We start from the raw sequence: 22,517 nt of genomic DNA, 5'->3' as shown, positions 1-22,517 counted from the left end.
CTGTAGATTTCAAGTGCACAGTGAACTCTGGAACTTGAAACTGACATTGATGCCATTCATTTTACTGAAGCCTTTCCTGCCAACATGGTGCTGTGAGCAAACTGAGACACGTGACATCTAGAGCTTTTAAAGAAAGTCTCACTTGACAAAGCAGCACTCATTATCACCGACTGAGCCTTTATGCTTTTGTCGAGCCACTCAAAGACAGCATGGCCCTGTTGAACACGCTCTCAGTCCAAGGTTTTGGAAGAAAGAACACTTACACACATCTGCATGCAATCAACCACCACAATGTGAATGCAATGTGAAGTTTTACTCTCTCTCTCCCTCCCACACACACACACACATTCACACAATCCTCCTGGTCTTCATCTTCTCTCTCTCTTTATAAATATGATATTTTGTTTGTAATCTGCTGAGCATGTTTCTGTACATGTGACACCTAAAGCATGTCTGTCCGACCTGGGAGAGGAAGCAATCCTCTGTGGCTCTTCCTCCCATTTTCCCCCTGTAGAAGGGTTTCTTCACTCGATGTGAAGGTCTAAGGACAGAGGGTCTAAGAACAGAGGGTGTCACTTGCTGTACAGACTGTAAAGCTCTTTGAGGCAAATTGTGTTTGTGATGTCGGGATGTATAAATAAAATTGACTTGGCTCCTACTGTTGTGTTCCGGTCCTTTATGGGGGGGTTTTCAACTCCTGTAAAGTGGCCTTGTATGCCTTTAAGTCTACATAAGTCTAAATTGTTATAATTACTATTAATATTATGATTATTATTACTATTATTATTATAGTAGTAGTAATAGAATCATAAATGTACATTTCACTTTCATCCACAGTGGTCACTGATGTGTAACAGCTTTACTATACAACAGAGGAACTGCTGTACTTGTGATATGTGTAACTTATGCCTAAAATAAAATACTGGTGCAGTTTTATAGCATTTGCTGTATGCTGCTTTTCATCTTCAAGGACCTCACATTTCATCAAAGACAGAGAAAGTGATGACAGGCTGTTACATGTTATGTCCTTGCCTGAGGCACTGATGGGTAAAAAAAAAAGAGCCTGATCAATCTATTGTTTTAAACTCATTGAGCTTTCTAGATTGATGGGGTTTTCCACATGTAAAGTAATCCAGAGCCCAAATCACCGAGATTAACAGATCAGCACAATGAGATCACACTGCAATTAGATAATTGTATCAGGTTGTATCTGCTGACTCTTGCTAAAATGCAACACTGGGTGGTTCTCAAAGTCAAAGAAGGATCCTCAAAGGAGATCCTCTGAGATCCTAAATTCCTTTCTGGAACCACATGACATTTGTCTGCTGGGAAAAGCTATCTAATGCTGCCAGGAATCAATGTGTTTGCTGCACTTGTAAATTCTGGTGGCCTACATACACTATATGGACAAACTATTGAATTCAGGTGTTTCAGTCAGGCTTTGGGCTAAGATTCTTATCTCCAGTGAAGGGCAATCTTATTGATCAGCATAACAAGACATTTTGGACAATGCTCCCAACTTTCTGGCAACAGTTTGAGGAAGGACCTTTTCTATTCCAGCATGATTGTGTCCCAGTGCACAAAGCAAGGTCTATAAAGACATGATTTGATGAGTTTGTGTGGAAGAACTTCCACACACAGAGCCCTGATCTCAACCCCATCAAGCACCATTGGGATAAGATTGCGAGCCAGGCCTTCTAGTCCAACATCAGTGTACACATTGTGTGACACACAACCACCTGCCAAAGAGGTGGTCCGGGGTCGAAAGAGAGCCTTGGATGGGGCTGCCTCAACTCACCCTCTCCCACCGTTTCGAGGCACTGTCTGTCACAAACACCGCTAGTGTGGACACTGCAGCTTTCTCTCTACCTGTGGGCAATGATGATACTTCCCACTCTGAAGTTATTACGGCTCTGTCTCATATGAGGGGCAGTGGTGCCAGGAGCTGCTCCAAGAGGTCAGATTGTCATCTGTCATCCACATAGCATCACAAGTTTCTAAAGGATGCTGGGTTCACATGCCGCCATTTCTTTGAAACAACCCAAAACCCCCTAACACCACTGCCTTGCAGCAACACTCACCTTTGGCAAGGTTCTTTAAAAACACACATTTTTATGTCAGAAGAGATACTTTTCATCACTTCACATGGACATTTTGTCGGCTATGTGTTGTGTAATGTTCATTTGCACACTCGTGTTTTGCCAGGCAGAACCTTCTCATGCCTGCATGTTCCCAGAATGCTCCTGGAGGAAGCATTACCTTGTCTTCTTAGGACTCGAATTGGAAGGACCCTCTCTACCAAGGAAGGATCCTTTACTATGAGAAAAAACAACTGTGATTTCCTTTCCCTTTGAAGGTTGAGGGCACAACATCCAGCACAGTCTGAAAATATTTATTAATAGTAATTGTTGCCTCAGTCCGAGGATACATTTTCCTGAGCAGCAAATGTTAATATTTCAGCCCTGGTGTGAAGGCTTTTCAAGCAGTCACTCATCTGGCCCTTCAAATAGATTAATATGAATCATGATCAGACTCTTACCTGCCTTTTCAAAACTCCCCCAATCCCCATTTATCTCCCTAAGCTCATGTGGTTCATGTTGATATGAGGACTCAAGAAGCGGCTTCTCAGAAAAAAAAAAAAGAATATATCAACAACTCTGAAGTTGAACCGAAGTTCAACAGAATCAAATGTTTTAATGTTACATTTTTGGCTAATTGTTTCATACTTTATGAGTCATATGGGCATTTCTAAAGTGACTCAGTTTTAGAAGTAGTGGAAGTATTAGAAGTAATATTCTCACCTGGAGCTGGACGGAGTGACCGAGATGAGAAAAGATGCAAGACATTTGCCAAGCAGAAGACCTCAGTCTCACGTCAACATGTCTGCATAACACCAAACTTCAAAAGCTGCATCTCCATGAGGATTTAAAGCAAAATTTACACCTGGAGGAAGTCTGCCTGGTCGAAACAAGGAATATCCTGGGTCATTTACCACAGTTTGCCCAGGGTTGACACCAAGACACCAAACATTCCAAGATTTGTCTTCACGAGCATTCAAAGCAAAATGCTCACCTGGAGGAGGGGATGGTTGAGGTGTGAAAAATTGTGTGACATCAACCAAGCAGTGGAAGAGAGTTTGAGACCAAGGTGGGCACATAATACCGACCGGTGTTATGCCCAAAACCTCATTCATAAAGTATATAATTTTGACGTGGACGAATAATAATAACATTGTAATGTTTCAGCATAATTTGAAGACACTGCTGTAACTCCTGGATGTCTCAGAATGTTATTTATTCAATTATGAATTTTATCATCAGGAAACGCCACGCAGACTGCAAGAGAACTCCTCTACTGGTTATGATGTTTTCAAAACTAGGAGCTCTTCATCCAGCTCGTCCAGCTCTGGTTTATATTAGTCACATACTTTTCAACTTTACATTTTCTGATTGCTGGGACAAATAGATGGAGCTCTGCTAGTTACTCCCAAACCTTAGTATGGGGTCAAAAAGAGAGCTCCGACACTCTGAATGATATGCATCCCTTCAGTACGTACGTAATTAACTCATAACAAATTAAACTCCACAGATGCACAGAGAAAATTATAGAACATTGTTAGAGTAGAAGAATGGACATCTGCATTAAAATGTATGAAACAAAACAAATGATGGGAAGTTCAAAACAAGATATTTTAAAACACCAGTCATTCAAAAAGTAAATACTGTATAATAATCAAATCACAGTAAGATGTACAAAATTAGTATTGGTCCAGAGTAAAGGAGATAACACTTCTTCTTGGATTACCCTGTCATTTACTATCCCTCTTAGCAAAGCATCTCTAGAGAATTTTGAGAATGACAGCAACCATTAAAATGGTTTGAAACTAATAGCACCTCATATGAAATCAATGAAATAGAACAATCACACAGGATAGGAAATCCAAATTATATTTTTGAGTTCAGAACAGGATCATGAACACTAAAATAAAGGAAAATCAGTAAAAAGATTAAAAAAAGATGAAAATTCTAAACAAGTTAAAACTTGTTTAAAAGAACCGAAATATAATTTGAGTTAATAAGCGGAGGCCAGACACTCTGGAACTCTCTTAGACAAAACCATTTCCATAGCTTCTTTTAAATCATGTCTTTAAACCTTATTGGTTTTATTCATATATATTCTTTTTTTTAATATTAGTGTTCCTTTTAGTCTGAAAAAAAAAACTGACCAATCACAGAGAGCACAGAGAGCAAGAGAGTGATCCTATTGGCTGTTCTACCAAGCAGATCCATCTCTACACTGAGATAGCTGAATAAAAACCAGGGACTAAACAGCAGGTGGACTGTTTCTGAGGATAATGTAAATAAAGTCATCAGCACTTGAAGAGTCGTTCTCTCCCGGCAGAAATTTCGAAGAAAAGCTGAACTCATGTGAGAAGAATCTGAAGGCTGCAGGTCAAAAAGAGGGCTTTGTGTGTAAAATATGCACATTCCCTTCACTGAATGAATGAAGTCACTGTGTGTTGTGACATGCTCCCTTCCAAGAGACACAGAAATCATTCCTTCTTCCTGTGTTGTACGCTGACAAACACAAGTTGCTTCATTGAGCTGTGTGTTCGGTAATATTGGAAGAAAATGTCAATTTGTGGCTTTTGCACTTCTTCTAGGTGAATTGAGAACAGTGTCACTGAGCTCTGGCTGAAAAAGTGCCATCAGAGACTGGACAGTGTGACACAAACTGCTCCAAGATAAAGTCCATGTGAGGGGAATACATAAGAGAACGTTTATTCTCTACACACAATACCAGTGAAACCTTGGAAGTAAGCGATGCAGTGGCATTTTCCCACCCAGTTTGAATTAAAACTACTACTTACTTAAGAAAGCCCTTATTGTAACGGAAAGGGATGCAAACCTACACACTTTTTACATTTTTTTTCCCCACAAAATTTTCAAGGAAGTCAGAAAGAACCTGTGTCCTTTTCATCTGTTCCAACATTAATGGGAAAAAACAGTGAAAAAAGTGAAACATGAAAAGTGTCTGACTTGCTGTGTTTACACTGGACGTGGCGGGTTTACATACAAAGTCAATGCACAGATGCAAATGTAGTAATGTTTATGTATTAGTTCATATCTGCTCTGTAAATATAAATGTACCCTCTTAATAGCTTATGTTATTCATTTATTGAAAAAGGCTTTCAAATAGGTATGTTTGCTATATGTTCTGGCTATTAAAAAAACTCTCTATAATATCTCTCTATCAGTGACAAGGCATCAATTACACTTCTCATGCTGCTGTCACACAATTCACTAGTTGAATGTTGTAATGTATTGCAAAGTGGGCTGAAGAAAAAGCACATTAATGTGTATTTCCATTGACTGCTATTCAGCAAATATTGGGGGGTTAGCTCAGAAAGAGTGGCACTAGGTGGCGCAAAACTCACAGAAGTCACCACAGAATAAGGATAAGAAGTAAAGTTAAAAGTTAAAAAGTAAACTTTTTTTCCAGCACAGTGAAGTCTGCGTCAGTTGGTTTAGTTTATGTGTATTCCTGGTTTTATTTTGGTGAAAGGTTCAAGGGTCTTCCTGTCTGCACTTCATCTGTCTTGTCTGGTCTCGTTGATTGCCTGATTGTCTGCACCTGGTGTTAATCGGTTTATGCTGCTTTAAATACGCCCTCCTCCCTTTGTCTCGTGCCAGTGTGTCTTGTGTGTATCCTCGTCCTGCACCTTTCCCTTTGGGCTCACCACGTCACATGTTTTCTTTGACCCGTCTTGTTCCCTGTGCCTGTCTCACCCTCGCCTGACCCTGTTGTGAAATGACTACCTAAACGAGAGTAAGACTTTGCTTTGTTTAAATAAACTCTTTTTTTTACGGCCTTGGCACATGCTCCTGTTTCATTAACTTTATATATTTTTAAACTTTTCCAACTACCAAAAGTCTAAAAAACACTTTCCTGCTTTTACTTTACTGAATTTATTGTGTTTTCATCCAGGAAATGTGTATTCAATAAACTGCAACGTGCAACTGGTTTGACATACCTGTAGCTCACAGTGAGTTTCTGAGTGTAAACTCCTCACTCACAGAACAAGTACACTGACGCTTACGTCAAACTTTAACCTGCAAGTGAGCATTTATCCACAAGGGGCGTCAAGTATCTTGCAAATGTGAATGATAATCAACCCTTCAGTCAAGACGACATTTCACTCTGAGCCACATACTATAGGTCAGCCTCATGGTTTTGATCGAGGGAAGTCAGAGTATCACCACAGTTAATAGGATTCACCCTCTGAGCAGCATGAGGGTCAGTTTAAAATGCTGTGGCAATCCATCAAAACAGACCATAACACTCATCGACATGCATGGCAAAACCCACTAGGTCACTTATTAACTAAAGGTGTTTCTGTGCCCACTAAAGACTTTCCCCTAATTCCCTCATTTTAACAAATTCTACACCTGCTTAAAATGACAACAGTAAAATGATTTTTCTTTACTGTGGAAGCAACAGACGGACAGAACAAGGACGGAGCAACGCAAACGGATTTGGTAGAAGATGACACTTGGACAGAAGTGGTGAGTGTCACTTCTAATGCCACGATGGAGACGCTTCCCGCCAGATATGAATTGAGCGGACACTTGGAAATCCTATCTGAGCGACCGAGACATTCAGATTGAAATGTAAATCCGATCAGAACGCCATTCGAAACCACCTTTGTATGTGGTTTGAATCAGCTATGGAGAAACTGGATCTATGTCTGTGTTTTTTAGCAGTCCAGACTGAAGTGTCACTGCCTCATACAACCACTTAAAATAGAATAGGATAGAATAGAATAGTCTTTATTACTGTCGAGATGATGAAAATGGCATACTTGAAAGATTAGCTCTGATTCATACGGTAGTTAGTATCTAACACAAGCCTCATATTGTTCTGGGGTGATGGTTTTGCAATTAATGGCAGACCGAGACACAAACATGCCGAAAAGAGTTGGAAATTAAAAGATGCTGATCCCAGATTTTGAACCTACTTTCATGAGCCCAAGGCAAACTGATTGCTCCTGACCTTATGTCTGCTCTCTGCTGTGAATGAATACAAATAAAGTCTAACATAAGGGAAACTTTTTTTTTTTTATCTGGAGTAACTTTTCATCTGAGAAGAACATTGGAATTTAAATAAAGCCATTGACTTAATCAACCTCCCCTTTTCCTTTGCTCTGGCGTTCTCTTTTCACCTCCTGCGTGTTCACATAGAACCCTTTTATGAGAAACTAGAACGTTTCAGCGCCGTACAAAAGTCTGTCACAGAGTCCAGACCCTGTTTGTGTTTGTGCTCTAAAGCTTTTACTGGACCAAGGGTAACCCTGGGACATGAGGAAAGGGACGGGGAAAAATGTTGTAAAAGTACATTTTTATGAGTCACAGGCCTGCTTTGATCCAAAGAATGAACTAATATAAGTGGGTGGCTTTGATAGAAAAACCACAAGGTCACACAAGGGTATTTTTTGCATACTGTTAATCCAAATAACTATAAACACACAGTAATGGCAGTGTCAATAAAAATGTGAACTAAAAGCCTTGTATTTATGCAGCATTCCATTTACATCAGAGCTCGAGTTCACAAACATATCTCGAGCTGGCCATTGTTTCCAATACCAGTTGATAACAACGCTCTACGTAGCATTTTGTACACAAACCGTGAAAAAAAAATTAAACCGTACTATATTTACAGCTGAATCCCATTTGTGGACGAGTTGATGAGTTTTTCCGAGTTGGAAATCGGCGTTGCGACTACAAATGGACTGTACCATGATATGCATTCTGAGTGATCTGATTAAAGTGATCAGCTCAAAATTCCGGTTTGAACGCAGCACAAATGAAGCCCTGTGTCTTAGCGAAGAGCTCACCTAGCTCCCCACTGTCAGGGGAGATTTGGGATTATCAGGTGACACGACCAATGATGGAACCTCCGGAGTCAGTGATGAGTGAAGTTTAAATATTTCACTGAAGACAGCTCAGTTCTGAGGAGGCATGTGAACATTTAGGCAAGCAGACCTGGCACGCTTATGACTTGAGATAGTGTATCTGGTCCAGATGCCTGGTTGCTTGGTATCTAGGGAGGGAACCTCGAAAAACCATCTAGTTCGTGTTTATAGTTGTTAATATTGAACACCAGGTCTGGTGAGTAATTAAACTTAAGCTATCCTGGTTGTGAGAGAACATTTTAATCTTCAACCATCTTTAAGAATAAGTTTAACCCTGAATTTCACCATTAGAAAGTCTTTTTCCCCCCCGTTCCACTCTCATCACCAATCATCACCAATCAGCCTCTTAAGTATAAACCTCGTCAGCCAAGTCATTCATTTCCAGATTGTTCACTGTCTATTGTCTCAGTCCTACTTGTTCCTGGGGCTGCTCAACGTGCTCTTGTCTTTGACTTAAATTCAGATTCAGAGAACTTTATTTATACCAGAGGGGCAATTCAAGGGCAAAGATCAGTACATTGATTGACACAAGGGCTGGTTTACCTGCCTGTTAGTGTGGGCTGACATATTCACCTGCTCGCTGTGTTGTTCTCTTCGGCCTAACCCTGCAGGAGGCCTATGAGACTCTGAACCTGTTTAGAGAAATTAAATTTGAGTCATTATCCTGGAGTCGCGTTAACTGAGAATTCTCCATCATTGACAGATTTTATTTCCCATCATGACGGGAAAATCTGAAGGCTATCCGTGATTTTCATAGACTGAAAACTGAGAGAGATCGACCATAACTTGCTAATTCGTATGAATATATGACACATATATGCACGTATTTTCTCTGCAAACAGATTTAAAGTTGCCTCTTTAAATTATCGTTGCCATTTCCAGCAGCAGATTCTAGTACACAAACCCTTAAACTACACACAGCAGCCAAACACAGAAGCCCCTCGAGGTGGTACACGGTTCCATCCACATTCAGTACAATGCCACTTATTAATACATTACTGCATAAGATCTAAGTAGACATTACTATAATAATTCAATAATTCTTACATTATTACTGAGGACATAAAAGTAATTAATCATTATTGCGTAAAAATTAGTAATCCATTCTACATGAATACTTAAAAACTTAAGTCATTAATACATTATTGCATAATAATGAGTTCATGCAGCATGCATAATAATGCATAATGGCAGCATGCACCGATGTATGGCACAAATACACTTGCTGTTAGAGCCATTTGTGCATCACTGCACAGCACTGATTACTATATTGTTACAACTGTGTAAACGTTTGGAACTGTATCGTAATCAGTGATGATGCAGCAACTGACAATAGACTCAACACTAGTGTGACGTAGTTCACTGCTACTGCTAGGTGTCACACACACACACACAGTGTAAACAATAGAGGGAGAACGCATGTGGTCAAATGAGCAGTGCTGGGCTACAAACACCACACAGATGGGTCATTATGAGTGTTTCTACACACTTGTTCGGACACACAATACACAGGAGCGGAAACAGAAAACCTTTTTGCTGGTATTTTAACACTAATTCCACTGTATACACCTTTACTCTTCGATCCTAATTTGTTGTTGCCTGTAATGTGAATCAGCCATAAGGCACAATCTGCCCATTGTATTCCCTCATGGCTGCATCCTCTGCTGTGAACTAGAAAGCAGCCAGCTGCTGTAGTAGTCTGTGACCATTTATCCATCCCTTTGTGCTGCTGAGAGCTCATCAGCAATCACCACATCCTCTGGTCATTACACTCGCAGAGTTGCAGGGCCAATATCAAAGAGAGTCACTTCCAGATCTGTTGTTTTTCACACTTATTCTTGTTATCAGAATCACTGAGACAAAATTATATGATTTCACTTTGAAATATGTATATTACGTGTGATACACGCATGCTACTGTGTCCCATTGTAGGTGATCCTTCTGCTCACCCTCAGTGGGTTTGGTGATGCAACCAATTCTCCTGGATCACCTGCTGCAAAAGATGTCACACAACCCAGGAAGCGTTTTCTGGCAGGAAACAACGCTGTTCACCTCTGTGGACGTATATACAACACATGTTCATACAAGACAACACATGTATATACAAGACAGCACATAAACCAGGCAACTTGTCTCTTCTCTGACTGTTTTTATCATAAAAGTGAAACCGTTGGAGACAGGGGAGCAGAACATTTTACTGGATCCCCACAGATCCAGGGAGACGGTGGATCGTGAATCACTGCGATGAAACGTGCTCACAGCGAGCAGAAGAAGATGGAGCGATGGAAACGAACACATGCAACAGATTTTGTGGTTAACTTTCGGTAAATCATGGACTCAGACTAGATTTATCAAGAGCTAATCTGCACAGCAACGTTAACACAGCATTACACTGCCCATTGCTAATGCTAATGTTGTGCTTACACACTTATTAACCTTCCAGTGACAACAACACTGTCTTTAGACCCCAAAGTTGTTTGTCACAAAGTCAGATTGTTTTTTTTGATTCATTTCGCATTGAATTTGTGAAATTTGGAAATATGTCACAGTTCAATGTTCACTTGGCTCATTTTTATGAACAAGAAGAAAAGAAAAAAGCTTGTTTTATAGTTTTCACTCTGCACAGTTATTGCTTTTTATTACGACTAAAAATGTGATATAAAATGAATCATAACTGACTCACCAACACAAAAGAACACAAAGAAAACATGAGCACTATCGGTTTAAGTAATTAGGAAATGGTGATGAAAACAAAGCATTGCATTGTTCATGGAATAGTTTGCTGGATAAAATCTACACTCGATATAGATATTTTAAGAACAATTTAAAAAAATGTTTGCTTTTCAAAGCCCTCTCCTGGACCAAAATCATCAGAGCAGCACAGAGGAGTGACTGATCCATCATCAAGTCTGAGTGTTTTTACTTTTATTTTATTTATATTGTAGCCTTAATCAAGCCTCTGTGTCTCAAGCTGCTTCTCAATTCCTCATCCAACAGCAGTAAAACACGCCGTGTGACAGTGATTAAACACATTAGGTGGACATGATAATCATTATGTTACTCACTGCCACCACTAACTCCACCACCTCCAAGTAACACTTTGTGTCTAAAATACAATTGCATCAGTATGCAACTGTTGACATGAACATGAAAAAACAACAACAAAAAAAGGTTAAGTGTTAATCCTGTACAGAATGTGCAAATGTAACATTTCTCACAGTTTGCAGAAATGTAAAATAGAGACATGGCATCATCATATCATTCTGCAGAGACGTGACATCAGCTGTGAAGTGAATGCAGATGAGGATGTGTTCAAATCTCATGTTCCCACGCAGGCTGATGAATTCTTTATTGCTCTTTAATAAGTTATAGAATCTGCTTTTTCCTGACACTGCACTAAATAGGAAACCTATACAGGACTGAAAGAGGTGAATGTAAATAGGTTCGCGATGGCCAGAGTATTTTAATAATCCAATTAATCCAATATGGATTTTTCTTTGACCGATGCCAATACTGATTTTTTTTTTCTCCATCTGATAAAATATAAAAGCTTATTCATTACAAATGAGAAACAAAGTCACTTAAATTAACATTTATTGATCCAAAAATGGTCAGTCTCAGTGGTTTCCAAAGACTGGGGCGGGACCCACACATGGGTCACCGGAGATTTTATTTGGGTCCCCAAACAAATTAGCAGAAATTTTCCAACCTTTTATTTGAGATTTATGTTTTCAACAGGATACATAAAATTATGTTTCAATTCTTTTTGGAAATCATTTCTTATCAAAATGATATAAAGCCGTTACAAAGCTACAAATGTAGCTGTAAACTCTTCACAGCGTTGTGAACAGATTTGCCCTCGTGATTTGAGTTGCGGCTGTTTGTTAAAAAAAACACTGGGTAACTGTTCCATCCTATAATAAATTGACAGCTTTGCTCTGTAATGTCACACTTATATCATGCATAAGATAAATACTGTCTTTTACTGTGTCTTCACACCAGAGGAATGCACTATAAATATGGAGTCATATATGGTCAGTCCTATTAAATGTCTGGTTCACAGAACCGGCACTTTTATTTGCATATCTGTCTGACTCATCGTTATAATCATTTATAATTATCCCAGATAGTCTAGTGTTTGTTGTCTAGAGTTTTTGTTTTTATTGATAAAGAAGAACAATATCTATTACACACATGTTCACTAATGTTTAGTTATGTTTACTTACAATTTGCCACATTTCTGTCCTGGAGGAAAATTTAAGGATAATCTAAATATACAAGCTGGCAAAATGTGTAAAATAAGTCCAGTTTTTTTGTTATTTTAATATGGACTAAATATTGAAATAAATACTCGTGAACACATACCAATATTTATATTGTAATATATTTTATTTACTGACTGATTTCATCATTTTGTGTTTAATGATTTAGTAATACAGTGCTGGCGCTTTTTTATTCCCACTTCACACACATTAAAACACACCAACATGCTTAACAATTAAAGTGAAACCGTGCGTGGACAGCGCAGCAGGAATAGTTGTGGCACGAGGAGAGAAAAAAAAAACACAGTTGAATTAAATTAAACAATATTTGTTTCCGTAAGTCCGTATCACGCTTATATTATGAGCAACAATATGGTGTAAATGGAGGAAAAAGAGTCGCAACATTATCCTCCATCCATCCCTCAGTCTGCAGCTCCTCCCCTCATCATGCGCGCGGGGCTTCATTTGATCAAATCCTTCAACTTGGACCACTTATGCTCAGCTGCACTTTTTTACAACACTGCATTTGGGCAACGCCACAACTTGCGCAGCAGTTACTCTTCCACAGCCCAGCGACAATTAAGATCCAGGACAAGCAGAGGAAGACGAGGACTGAAAACTAAAAAACAACAAGGCTTTCTTCTTGTTGTTGCCTCCGCAGCATCCTTTCCTTCTCCGCCGCCAGCGATGAAGACGCGCGTCACATTTTGCCCAAAGTGGCACCGCGCGCTTTGGGTTTGGCTCTTCACGATGTTCTGTGTTATCCACGCAGCCAAAGCTGAGATAACTTGCAGGTCGTGTCAGCCTGGAAATGCGTGGCGGACACAGGAATTACTGCTGAAATTTGACACGAGTGGATCCTCGGCAGGACAGAAAGGAGGAGAAGTTTTCAGCTGCGGTGACGGGGCAGGGAGAGCCGGGGCTGCAGGTGGCGAGGGTCGGCGGCTGCGCTGCGCGGGTGGTTCCCGTGATGCTGCACCTTCTGCTGCTGCTGCTCCAGATGAGGCGGAATACACGAAGGAGTCTTGGGTGGAAGGGAATACGCGCAGTAAGCCGCGCGCTCAAGGTGACATCGGTGAAAGCGAGTTAACAAAGGAAAAAGTTTCATGCAGTAGTCACAGATGTGACACCAGATACAAAAGGCGCACCAGGAGGAGCAGTGGAGTCCGCAGTCCGAAGCCGGGAGAGGGCGCAGGCTCCGCGGCTGAACGCAGAGTGACGCGCTCTGAAGTGCGCTCATGGAGCGGAGCTCCGAGGCAGGAGGAGCTAAAAGTCAACAGTTCCACGTTCGCTTTGACCGGGGATTCGTCTCACAACCAGGCTATGGTGCACTGGTCCGGCCAGAACAGCAGTGTGAGTCATTGATTATGTCCACTTTAATATTAGTATTATACTATATTATACATATATATTGTATGTGCTAACACACTCCGGACACATGGACACCACACAGGGGGGAGAGTTGCGCCTACACGCGGGGTCCTTCATGACAACCACAGATGTGTGTGTGTGTGTGTGTGCGCGCACAATCTACCACTTGTTTCATTTAATTAATTCCAAGCAGGGGCGTTTCAAGGGGCATGCAGAGGGTTCACGTGGGCCCCAAGATTGAACTGTTCTGTTTGACTCTTCATATCATATATATTCCATCAGTCTGGAAGAAGAGTCACAGAAATAATATCGGTAATAATAAAATCCCTTTTCCTTTTTTCTCTCTTTTTTTTCTATTTGGTTGCATTATAAAATAATACATTTCTATCTTAATTGGTTCATGAATTTGCAAAGAAAAAGTCACATTGCTAAGTAATTGTTTTATATTTTAATGGGCAATAACAATGGCATCAATTAATCAATAGCATTATTAATTATTTTATTAAACAATAATAATAATGGTGATAACAATAACAACGATAATAATAATAATAATAATGATGATAGAGAGATTGTTTGGAAACAATATGAGCAATAAAAAAGGGATATATAAAACATAACAACATGGGTTATTATGTAAGAATAAATCACAGTTTAATGTTCCTACATATCAAAAACAAAGGTTAAATATAGAATGTATACATTATTATAGTAAGAAATATGTTATTTAATTATTGTTTTTAAAACTCAGACATAAATGTTGGCCACAGTGTCCTGCCCTGAAGCAAATATATAATTAACATAACTATTTAAATAAATTGCTTTGTTTTTAGGGCCGCACTCTTCTGCTGATCATGTGTATTGTGTGTGTATTTAGACAAAAAGTTTCAGTTTCTATTTAAATAAAGGTGATTTAAGATGAAGCACTGAGATTATCTCAGATACATTTAATACATATGCAATGCATGGTTGGAGGTGTTTTAGATTTGTTGGATTTGTCTTCAGTCTTCATGTCGAGCTAAAGTGTTTCTGACCTTAACTGCTGCAGGTGAAGCAATTTCAGCTCTCCACCGCCCTTTCTGTGAAGCCATAATGCCCACAATGCATCCGCTAACTTTGGATCTGAATAGCCCTCTCTCTCTCTCTCTCTCTCTCTCCCTCTCTCCCCCTTTTCTCCCTCTCTTTCTCATGGTGTTTGTGTTGAGTTCAACAGGAGAGTGAATCACTGATGAGCAGCAGTTGCGGCAGCTTGGCTCTTTCACTCACGCTACACAAGACGTTTAATGTCTTTTAATGACTTTTAAAATGTGACAAATTGAAAAAGGTGTTTCAAAAATAACAACATGCTTCCATGTTACTCGAGGAAAGAACACATTTGCAAGTGACACACTGAAAAACAGAAATATTGAAGAAAGGATCAAATCATTACTTTTATGAAGCATTTTTTTTCTGTGATGCGATTGCTGATATTTATTATATGAACTAATTACATATGTACATAGGTGTATACGTACTGTATGTGCGTATACACCTATGCACATACAGCACGTGAACACATTCACTTACTCAAAATGACTGTATGTCATAAAATAGTGTAATTTTAAAGGATTTTTCATCCTTTTTTTTTACTGTAATGGACAGGGATCGCAAAATAAACCCTGGCTAGAAATCTTCTGTGCATTGCATTCGTTTCATGACACAATCTGTATTTGTTTGTTTGAACTGTTTCTGAATAACAGCTTAATATTCAAAAACATGTATCGTTTGTATGGTAGAATTTACTGGAACACACAAACACACACGTTCCGTTCTATGACGCATCGTTCATTTGTCAGAATAATGAGAATAAACACAGACACAGTGTTCCCGTGTGCACACATGCATTTTTCCACAATCCCTCCCTCGTAGTGTTTCGGCGTTATTACTCGATGCAGCTGTCCAGATGATGATGATGATGATGATGTCAAATGTGTCCTTCACCTGAGTTGAGCTCTGATGGACACTTTGTGAAAGAGAAATACGTTTGGTGTCCGTGTGACTTTGGGATTGCAGGAGTGGGGATTCGTTTCCCTTTAATTGTTGCAGAACTCTCTGGAAGTGGAAAACCCTGCAAAGCATATGCTCAACAACTGTGGTGATACTTTAGCAGTAAGTCATTCATCCAAATTTGCATGATTTCAAAAAATGGCTAAGAAAGAATTGTATTAAAAAGAACAGAATTCTTTGCTCTGTAATGCTGCGGACATGTCCACTGAAGGCTCTTGGACGTCTTTTAAACCTGCTGTTGTGTTTTATTGGGGGGACGTTTATCAGGACATTGATGTAATACTGCTGGTCTGGAATCATGCTCTTTCCATAAATGCAGTTATCAGATAGACTGTAGATATATTCAGTCTGTCAAGTTCTGCTGTATATCGCTCGATCTCTGTGGATTTAAAATGCATGAGTGGACTCTTAAAGCTTAAAACCGGCACTGGTGCCATTCATTTTTCAGAAGCTTTGCCAGAACAACATGGCACTGTGAGCAAAGTCAGTCACATGACGTCCAGATCTCTGTCGTTTAGCTTTGGTCGTAACGTCACACAGCAGCACACTGTGGACTGAAGCTAACCTGGTTCTGTCCACGTTTTATCAAAAAATACTAGCTTTATCTCATAAGCATGGAACAAATCTTAAATACACTTTCACCTGCGTATGTCACAGTAATCCAGCAAACCTAAATAAAAACGCCTTCACTGTGCACAAGCTAACGGTTTGGGAATGAAGACTGCTTGAGATTCATGCTAACAACATGCTACATGCTAACAACACAAGCTGTAGACCCCATTTTTGGTGAAAAGTCGACATCGCCACAGTGATCTATGTGCCACAACACAAGTGAAAACAAAGAATCAAGACACCACAGTTACATGCTTGGTGTCCAATGTGAACACCCATACTGTGACTCCCTAGTTTACAGTCTTTTCACAAATTTTCCCGAAATGTTTTAAGGTTTTGAAGCAAATCTCTGACTTTACATTTTCCTTGCTTAAGTAGACATGGCCACAGAGTTGTAGTGTCATCTACTGTAGCGAGTGCTCAAGTTCAGTCTTTACAAAAAAAGCCACTCGCTCAACACAGCATGGGTTGCCAGGCCAGCAGCACAATTGCCTACATAAACAGAGGACATGTGATCATAACTACCTTTCTAATGAAAATGATTGATATGTCCAACTTTTATTCATTAAAACAAATCCTGGTGCTTTTAGTGGGTATATTCCATTGCACATAATTGACTAAACCATTGGTCTGCCATCATGTTTATGGAAGACATGATCTCGAAGGTTGAATCGAGGATTTAACCGCTCCCCCAGTGTGATGTCACGTTAGCTCCTCCCGCTAACCTGAAACTGCTTTTTACACTTAGTTTTCAATTGACTGATTATTGTGACATTCATATAGTTAATGAGTTAGTTACATCTGAAAATGAGGCCTTTGTGTGTTACTTTGCAAATGAATGATGGACATGCTATCAGTCATGACACCATGTAGACAAAATCGAAATGGGAATCAAAAAATGATTGACATAAAACCAATGATCCTAGAATAAATTAGACAAGTCTAAAAATGTCAGTCCCATCTGCCGTAAAAAAACATTGACAATCAAATCGTGACCTGAAAATCTAATCGTGAGAATCGTGACAACCGTTTTTCCGTCTTCGAGGAATAACGAAACGTCCTGTTTTTAAATTTGAAGAAGCCATCAAAGCGTTTGTGAAAATAAATCATCATCATGACCAGAGGAGTGTCTATGAAACACCGTTAAAATCTCAGGCGATGTCAGCAGCCGCAGGTAAAACCACCAGCTAATCATGATGAAGTGTTGTTAGTGCTCTGGTGTCCCAAGTAATTGTGTAATTAAAACTGGGTTATATGACTTTTTATAAATTCATTATTTCCTTTTCAAACACAGGAACGTCTGCACCTTGTCCATAGACCACAGCCATGTTTGCTCGCTGTAAAGCTCTCGCTGCTTTTTAAAAATGCCAGCTTTGATTCTTGTGTTGGACATCGCGCTCATGACTCATCAGTGGCCGGCAGCCTGTTGACGTCGCATTTTAGGTTAAATTGCTTCTTGTCCAGTGTGAACACAAATCCTATAACTCCATAGTTTTTAAAGTTTTGAAGCAAGTCTCTGACTTTACATTTTGCCTGCTTATGCTGAATGTGAGCATGAAAGGAACAGCAAGTGAGGGTGAAAGCCTCTATATTCTTGTTTTAAACTTGAATTAACACTGAAAGGAGAAGCTTAACCAAAACAAACTCTTGCGAAACGGCTGCTGCTGCTTCTTCTTCGTCATAGCTGAAATGTGATTAGCAAGGACTGAGAATTGAAGACAATGGGAAAAAAAAAAAATGAACTGAGTTTGTCCACAGTCTGTGAGTGACTGTGTTACATCTGCCCCACTCAGCTCCATCTGTAACAAGCATGTGTCCTGTGCTGTGGATGTGATGAACGACTGTAACTCATGACCTAAAGTGACCAAAACAGAGGCTCATTCCTATTTATCAGCCCTGTTTCATTTTGCATAGGAAATACATTTTCCTTGTTCATCGTTTCATAAGGAAAACTTGTTTTGATTTTGGTTTCTCCCCCTCTGGGGGTCGCCACAGCAAACCCCTCGCTAGTTATCCACACATTTGATTTAGCAGAGATTTTTTATGCTGTAAACTTCTCCTCCCATTTATTCGGGCTTGGGACCGACACTTGGAGTACACTGAGGCCACGGCTTGGGTCAATTAAGTGTGTCCAATTAACCCTGGGGAGCAATGCGTATTGGGGACCTTGCTCTGGGGGACCCCAGCTCTTTTGTTTTAAGCCAAGTTCCCCCGGAGCTCCCACAAGGTCATGAGCTTGTTTAACTGTGATATAATGTGTCCATATTCTCTCAGCTGACACCCACAACCTATGTGAGTCATGTGAGAATAGAGGTTAAATATTAAATATTAAATATGTATCATTGCTGCTATAAGTGGGGACAGACGTCTTAGGTTTGGAACAGTCTTAGCTGCTGTATAAATAAGCACATGCATAAACAACATGGCATGGAGCTAAAGTGACAGAGGGTACAGATAAAGGCTGTGCTAATATTGAGCCTTTAGGGCATTTTACAAAGCTTGTCTTTCAAATCGTCACACAGAGCTGGAAGCCTGAATGTCAGTTTGGATTTGAGGTTATAATTAGGAGTCATGAAGCCTTGTAGGATGACATGCGTCATGGGTAAAAATATACACATGTGCCATTCAGTACTCAGTTTGTTAAGCTGACTGTAGATTTTATTAAAATAAAAAGCCGTCACAGTGAATTCATCGTGTTGAATCCTTTAACTTTGCTTCTTTAACTTTGCTGTCCACCTGACCACCTGTTTGTGAGGTGGACAGCTTAATGACTTAATGACTATTTGTTACACGTCGGCACAATTGTTAGTTGTGTTTGTTTTCGTTTTTGTCATTTCCTGTTTTATTTAGGGTTTAGGGTTTCCTGTTGGTCTGCACTCTGTCTACCTTGTCCTTGTCTTGTCTGATTACCTTGAGTGTTTGCACCTGGTGTCATTCCCTGATTGTCAGCACCTGGTCCCCTTTCCCCTTCTTAAGTCACTCATTTCCCTTTGTCCGTGCGTTTTTAGTCTCCATGTTCATCGTTACAATCAAAGTGGATCTAGTTTACGTTTTCTGGTCTTGCCATTCTTTTTTCTACATGTTTTTGAGAGAGCAATAAAGCCTGATTTTTGATTTCACGTATCGGACTCAGTCTCCATATGCATATTGGATACAGGCTCTGTGGTACGAACTGTGACACTATTGTGCCACCAGGGGGAGCTGGCATCGTTCAGTCATTCCAGTGAGTTTAAAACATGTTTCAACACTAATCATAATAAAATGTAACTGATGTATCGCAAACTTAGCCATCTGGTTTTTCTCAACCTTAGTAACAGGTATTTGTAATGTGTAAGTGATTTTTTTTTACATTAGTTAACTTGTTGCGAGAGTCCTTTTTACAAATGTAAAAAGTAACTTCTGTACTTCTTTCTTACCAAAATGGACCGTAATGAAATTGTGATTGGTTGTGTTGTAGAGACGTTTTAAGAGTTCAAAGCAGATTTTGAATTATTTTTGGGTAAGGGTTAGGGCTAATGTGCTGCTTTTATCAACTTCCTTTTAATAAAACCCTCACAGAGCAGAACTGAATATGAAATCAACCACACAGCCAGTTACACTCAAATAAGATTAGAATCTATATAATAAAATGCTTGCTCATGGAAATAAAGCAAAGTAAAATCTATTCACACGAGTTTTCACTCACAGCTGTTGGGGAGCCTCGTGTGACAGCATTTTTTATTGTAGTAAGCGCATTATTATGTATACATTATTATGCACTGATAAATGCAAAGTCAAGAACAATGATCATGCAGAGGAAGTCCACGATCTTTGAGGTTGTTTAGCTGTTTGACCTGAGCTCACAACTGACCACATGGCCCACAGATGATTGACAGACCGCGAGCATCACTGACCATCAAGATTCATTCACGAAACGTCATTAACTTCACCAAACGTCATTCTTACTTTGCTAAATGCCCCATCCTATAGTTTCAGTTGTAGGTGGATGTGCAGTTGATGAGCTCTTAGTCAGGCTCCACCCCTGTTCTTCCATATATCGTCATGTGGTTTAAAAAAACAGCATGGAAGTGGTCAGAAAGACCTAATTGTTCTCCACATGATTTTCCCACAGTCTAAGAAGGAACCTCTGACAGATCTGAGAGTCGTGTTGAACTTGTCGCGATAGATTGAAGCGAAGGAAAGAATGTGTCCTTCTGCAGTGGGTTAGGGTTCATTGTCTGAATGGCCACCTTTATTCATAATATACAATAGTCTCATTCTATTCCCAATGCACAGGCATGCTTTTATCATTCCTCAGTCATTTCTGGCAGGCTGCTGTTATAATTATAAATGTGTAATTTGGTCAGTCTATTGAATAATCTGTAATGATGTGTTTACTGACATTATTGATACAATTAAAAAGTATTTAATATATTTAATACATAATTCTTTTCAGCATTAATAATACTTCATAATACATAATTCTGCATTATTACAGTAATGCAATCCTTTCAACTTTGCAGAATATATAGAATAGCAATACAATTCTAATAATACATTTAAATGTAGGATAAAGTTTAAAAAAAAAAATGACTGAGCTGTTTTCTTTTTTTTATAGGGTTCTGGAAATGTTTAAGAGCAAAGTTTTGGGTTGAGCTACACGTGACTGTATTGATATCTTTCTGATTGCTAATTTTACATGTTTTAATAATCATTCAAGAGAGAATTACTATGCGACTAGGGAAAAACATCTGAGTCCACATGACAACATTTGATTTCATCTGTTTTCCATCACTGTGTCACAGGTTCTCATGACAACTGTTACCAGCCAACTCCCTTCTAGAATCATGGAAGCAGAGAAAGAGTGAAGTGAGCAAACAAGCACCTGCAGAGACTTTGGTGCTGGCAGAGCAGAGGAGCATTGAGATTCTGTGAAAAAGGTTAGATGCAAAGAGAAGCCTCTCTGTGGGACCTGTGGTATATCACACAGATGGATGTAAAACATGCACCGGGTCATCGTTATTTACATTTTCAAATGTCAGGCATTAAGTACTTTGGTCTGTCAGACCAAACGTTTCAGTTTCCAAAGTCGTATTGTCCTGCCAATGGAAAACGTCCAACAGACACAGAAGAAGGTATAAGACAGTAGTTTTCCTGTGCTGTATAAAATAAGTATTATATGAGGATGAAGGAAACCTGCTCAAAGATATGCTAGCTTAAAAGATAGCACAGCTGAGTCTGGTCATTGTGGATGCAAAACAGGGGCAGCTATCAGTAATGCATGGACTTTATATTGAAGTGGCAGCATGGCGTCACAAACATCTGACAAACACTGTAGGATTGTCACTTTTAACCCCAAACCTGGGACTTTCAAACTTGTCAGGCAACCTTTTTTTAATATCTCGATATTTTAATATATATCAATATATTTCTAAATGAGATATAACATGGGACAATGTCACTTGTATCGATATAGTTCATTTTGTGTTAAAATGACAATACATGGGCCGCAAGTTCGCACCTATTTCTACTCTCCTCCTCCCTGTGTCCCTACACACACACACACACAAACTTTCTGCTCCGCCTCCCTCACTCTGTGACAACAAGCCCTCCCCCTCCTCTCTCACCTACTCTCAGCGACAACATGGAGACAGAGTGCGCCGCAGAAGATGAGTTGGTCAGTAAACGAAAGAACAATGGCTCGATAATTTGGAGATGGTTTGGTTTTAAAGTGTGAGAAGACCAGCAGCAAACTGTTCTGTGTAAAGAATGTTGAAAACCTGTTGCAACTAAAGGTTCAAGCACGACAAATCTCTTCAACCACTGTATAAATATATGTATAAAAAATAATCTAATATGCCATATTGCTTTGGGGGAAACTCCAATTACTTCACAGAAAAAATATTGACATAAATATCAAGTATCACCATTCAGCTAAATAATATTGAGATATGACTTTTAGTCCATATCGCCCAGCCCTAACGTTTTTCATAATCGATTAATCTGTCGATCTTTTTTCCTCACTTCATTTATTATTTGTTTGGTCCATAGAACATTTAGAAACAGAATTTGTACAAAATTGTACAAAGTAACTAACCCAGTGCAACATAATTTCAATCTAAAAACCAATTTGAGTTCAAAATATACAGTCTACATGCACAGCAGACTGTCTGAATTAGTTACCATATGGCATAGTCCTGTTGGAGGTGCTGTGAGCTCAGCTTGACCTCAAAAAAGGAAGTTACCAAAGCGCCTGGAAAACAGAAGGAATCCAA

The 22,517-nt window shown here is 39.5% G+C and overlaps 1 protein-coding gene across 1 annotated transcript in view; it reads left to right on the top strand.

Moving 5' to 3' along the window:
* Positions 1-12,813: 12,813 nt before the first annotated feature.
* LOC122771694 (VPS10 domain-containing receptor SorCS1-like) overlaps positions 12,814-22,517 on the top strand; it is a 186,640-nt gene continuing 176,936 nt past the window's right edge. The window contains exon 1 of the mRNA XM_044029405.1: positions 12,814-13,587. Within this exon, the coding sequence (XP_043885340.1) occupies positions 12,922-13,587 (666 nt within the window). The 5' untranslated portion in view covers positions 12,814-12,921. The remainder of the gene's footprint in view (positions 13,588-22,517) is intronic.

This window comes from Solea senegalensis, linkage group LG6, assembly GCF_019176455.1.
Source record: "Solea senegalensis isolate Sse05_10M linkage group LG6, IFAPA_SoseM_1, whole genome shotgun sequence".
Taxonomy (NCBI): Eukaryota; Metazoa; Chordata; class Actinopteri; order Pleuronectiformes; family Soleidae; genus Solea; species Solea senegalensis.
Note: the sequence above shows the minus strand (reverse complement) of the source record. Positions and strands in the feature narration are given on the sequence as shown.